The 4,201-nt window shown below is 45.5% G+C and overlaps 1 protein-coding gene across 1 annotated transcript in view; it reads left to right on the top strand.

The window, feature by feature from the left end:
• Positions 1-862, top strand: part of LOC119366700 (cytochrome P450 89A2-like) — a 10,570-nt gene extending 9,708 nt beyond the window's left edge. Inside the window, exon 3 of the mRNA XM_037632449.1 lies at positions 445-862. Coding sequence (XP_037488346.1) covers positions 445-784 — 340 coding nt within the window. The 3' untranslated portion in view covers positions 785-862. The remainder of the gene's footprint in view (positions 1-444) is intronic.
• Positions 863-4,201: the final 3,339 nt, after the last annotated feature.

Below are 4,201 nucleotides of genomic sequence, written 5' to 3'. Positions count from 1 at the left end.
CGACTCCCGTCGCGGCCGGCACCGGCGACCCAGCGAGACGCCGGTGTATGTGGACACGCTCATCGATCTCAAGGTGCCGGACGACCACAGTCAGGACCCAAGGCGGCATCGAAGAAGGCTGTCCGATGGTGAACTCGTCGGCATGTGCTCCGAGTTCCTTGGTGCTGGAACTGAAACGACAGCATCAGCGCTGCAGTGGATCATGGCCAACTTGGTGAAGCGTCCTGACATACAGGAGGCCGTCCGGAAGGAGATCAATGCCGTCGTGGGTGCGGACGCCGAGGAAGTCAGCGAGGTTGTTCTTGGGAAGCTGGAGTACCTGCACGCTGTGATCATGGAGGCACTCCGGCTGCATCCGCCGACGTCTTTTGCATTCAGGCAGGTGATGGAAGAGGATCATGTGGTTCACAATGGCCGGCGTATTCCAGTGGGCACAAAAGTGTACTTCCCACTGGCTGCTATAGCACGAGACAGGACAGCGTGGGATAACCCTGACGAGTTCAAGCCACAACGGTTCCTGTCCTGCAAGGATGCATCCCAAGGAACCGACGGCACGATCAAAATGATGCCTTTCGGCGGTGGTCGGAGGATGTGCCCTGGTAGGGGTGTCGCAATGCTGCACTTAAGCTACTTCACCGCCAACCTTGTGAGGGAGTTCCGGTGGAGGGAGGGAGAAGGTGAGCTTGCTGTCGATCTCCAGCCGCATGTTGAGTTCTTCACTGTCATGAAGCGGCCATTGCGTGCTCACCTAGAGCTTGAAAGGACAGAGATCAAAACTAGTTAATTAGCTGGGCTGATCAAGGTTTCTTGGTTGTACTATGTTTGCTAAATGCTAATAACGAACCATATGAATGTTTTTTGAGCGCCAGTCGATTCCTCCCCCGTACGCACGCTAAGTGTCGAGCGAAGACGAAGCGTGGCCTGCGAGGACTTGCCATGAATGAATCGGAGCAGGCAACAAAGCCGCTACGTCGTAGGCGGAGGTGAGATAGAGGCTTTACTAGTTTGGGTGATGGGCGGTTCCCGGCATAAAGAACAAATGGAATACATGATTATGTTATCGGTTAATGCCGTAATAGTTGTGGTTAAGTCAGCAATTCCTCAACCCATGCACTTGAGCAGGCTAGGTATTTCTTTTATGAACATTATTATGAAGATCATTAATATTGTTAACCATTAAAAACACTTTGTCAATAGGGGTGATGAATGTTATGCATATTTATAATTCCCTTTAACATTTGTAAATCCACCAATTAAATCATGCTCCTACCTTTAAAAATAATCCAGGACCTATAATGTACATGTTATTTACATAAATAGTAAGATATTTTAAATTAATCAATCTGGATACAAAAGCATATATTAATGTTTGTAGCTTAGCTACCCCATAGTGTGCGATGCTCCCTATTTATATCCATGCAAAACCTTATGCAGTAGGATACATGATCTGTGGCAGATGAAACTAGCTCCAATACACTTGTTCAAGTTTTGTTGTGTACAACACCCATGGCAGATGAAACTTGTCAATCTCTACTTGTCGAGTTGACAGTCATGTCAATGCGAAAGAAGGCATAGCTGTCAGCTTGTCACCCTAAAATCTGAGCATGTTGACAATAGAGGTAGGTGAATTGGTGATAGAAGAGGAAGAAGAAAATAATAATTGTGTTATATCAAAGTATACAAATGAGCTTTGTTTCTCAAAATAAACATCCTGAATTCTACAAGGATAAAAATAGCAACAAATAAACCAAAGTGATCGTCTTAGTAAATTCTATTTTGTTTACTAGGTTAATGTCACGCTTGTGGCAGGGAAGGGATAGGACACATCACATGCATATCCATTATCCATGATGCAAGTGTATGAACATGCGTGAAGGATGTGGGACACCGAAGAATTCAGTAAGGCTCTAATGTGTGGGCTATAAATTGGCCTATACATCATTCTCAACATGGTGCAGAATGGCCAGACTGTCTTAGCTATACCTTTGCTGGTTTGTCAGGTCATTATAACGGGTAGATGCAGGTTAGTTAATACAGATGGATGCAACGCTACTCCTATAGATATTATAATATGTGAGATCGATCGGATGTGTACTTGTTTGAATGGTTATTCTTGCTTGTCAAGCCACTCTTTATTTGTCTTTTCACATTCATAATAGCTAAACATCAGTCGCCTGAAAATCCAATTTGGTTTGTTCGATTTTCGCTAGAAGGAAGCAGGTGCCAGAGGGAAGGAAGAAGCAGCTGCTGACTCGCCGGAGTGAAGGAAGGAGCTCCCTAGGAGGCTACCCCATCATCTATCGTTGATGAAGGGGGGAGGTAGGGGTGGCAGCACGGCGGTGGTGCAAGTTCGCCGGAGAAAAAACTGGTCATTGCCGGGGCTGGAGGGATGGCCAGGGGCAGCAGCATGTCGGTGGGAGGAGGATGAGGGGTGGGCGGGGCGGTGAGGCTGAGCAGGAGCGCCGCTGGCCGCGGGTGGTGGTGGTCGACGGTTCGGCCGGTGGTCCATCTGGCGGTTGGATGGAGAAGAAGAAAGTTGTCTGGAGGATAAAGAAGTAATCTGCACCGCCTGTTTTCCATCCCATGGCTGAAACGAAATCAAAAGAACATAACTGAAAATTTAGTCGACTTACCACTAGCCATTCCCTTCTACATTCTATGCAGGGCCGGCCCTGAGGGGGGGCAGAGGGGGCGGCCGCCCCGGGCCCCCAGGATGCAGGGGCCCCCACCCAGGGTACGTATACATTAGCCAGCTAGGCTAAGCCCACTACGCACTAGGACATGGGCTGAACATGGAGATGCAGGCTGTGTCTAGCCTAAGGCACACAGCGGCTCGTTCCTCGACTCCTCATCCGATGTGTAGCTCGTAGCTGTAGCTTTGACCGCATGCCTGTTTGGATGCCTAATTATTCCCTTCCGAGTTGGTCAGATCTAATCGCGAGTTCGCTTCTTCAAGAGGATCGCGATCCTAATCGCGAGTCGCCGTTTTATCGGCGACCTTCGCTCCCCAATCTCCACTGGAGATGTCATCCGTCGTCGCCAAGCGTAGACGTACATCCAATCCAGACCGCATCCTCCAACAGATCCCAGGTTTTAATTACTAGTATTCCCTATCAGCTAATTAAGTAATTTATCTTTGCATACATGATGCCTATATTGCGCACAGCAAAGTGTCCTGTGTATTGCTATGGATCCAAACTTGACTGATACTTGTTCAAAAACTTTTTAAAAAACCTGGTTTTGTTAGATATATTAGTAAAAATATGTTAGGTTTCACCCAGTGTATATATCATTTCTGTTACCATAAAAAAATGTTGTGCTAATCGCTAAGCTAATGAACTGCTGCAATGCAGGGAGATGATTTTGAAAGCGAGCTTGGTTCAGGGTCTTCCATTCATGTTCTATCAGGGCAACAGTTTTGGTAATGGCCACTTCACTTGTCACGTTGTACTCATTGATGTAACACTCTACAGTGCTTGCCATATCCCCCTTGCATTTTCGACGCTGTATGATGACATCAATAATCATCTTTATGTAAGTATGTATCAATTTAATAATCTTGCATGCACTCACAATGATAGTACAAACTTGGTAACTGAGCCCTGCCCCCTTTTCCATAGGTGCCAACACATTTCGATGTGTACAAATTTATAAAAAAAATAGACCAATGAAGTTAAGGTAGCATCATAAAAATGACATTGCCAAAAAATAATTCAAAGTATAATCCATACTATGATATTTTTTGTCAAATAAATCACATTTTAGCACTCAAAATTGTTGGTCAAAATTATATCTCAGTATGCTTGAAATTGAGCTTCTTACATGTGTGAAAGGAGCAAGTAACATGCATGCAAAAAAATAATTTTGAAATATTATATATATATACCTCAAATGCACCGATATCATTCATGAAACGGGAAATCTTCCCAACTGATATGACGACATCCGGGACACTAGCAGCCCATTTGAGCGCTGTCTTCATCATTGCATCACTCATTCCAGCCATCATACTCACACATATCGTTGGCACACCAATGTTCAGACTAGTCAACTTGACCTGATCTACAAAGCTTGGCTTGTGGTTCCTGTGTGACCATTTCGCTTCTTGTAGGTAACCAGTCACGTTATTTTGGACCTGCACACAAACAAAGAGATGTAATCCCAAAATTAACGAGAAGAGAGAGAGAGAGAGAGAGAGAGA

This window comes from Triticum dicoccoides, chromosome 2B (assembly GCF_002162155.2).
Source record: "Triticum dicoccoides isolate Atlit2015 ecotype Zavitan chromosome 2B, WEW_v2.0, whole genome shotgun sequence".
Lineage (NCBI taxonomy): Eukaryota > Viridiplantae > Streptophyta > Magnoliopsida > Poales > Poaceae > Triticum > Triticum dicoccoides.
The sequence above is the reverse complement of the archived record's forward strand: the minus strand, read 5'-3'. Positions and strand labels throughout refer to the sequence as shown.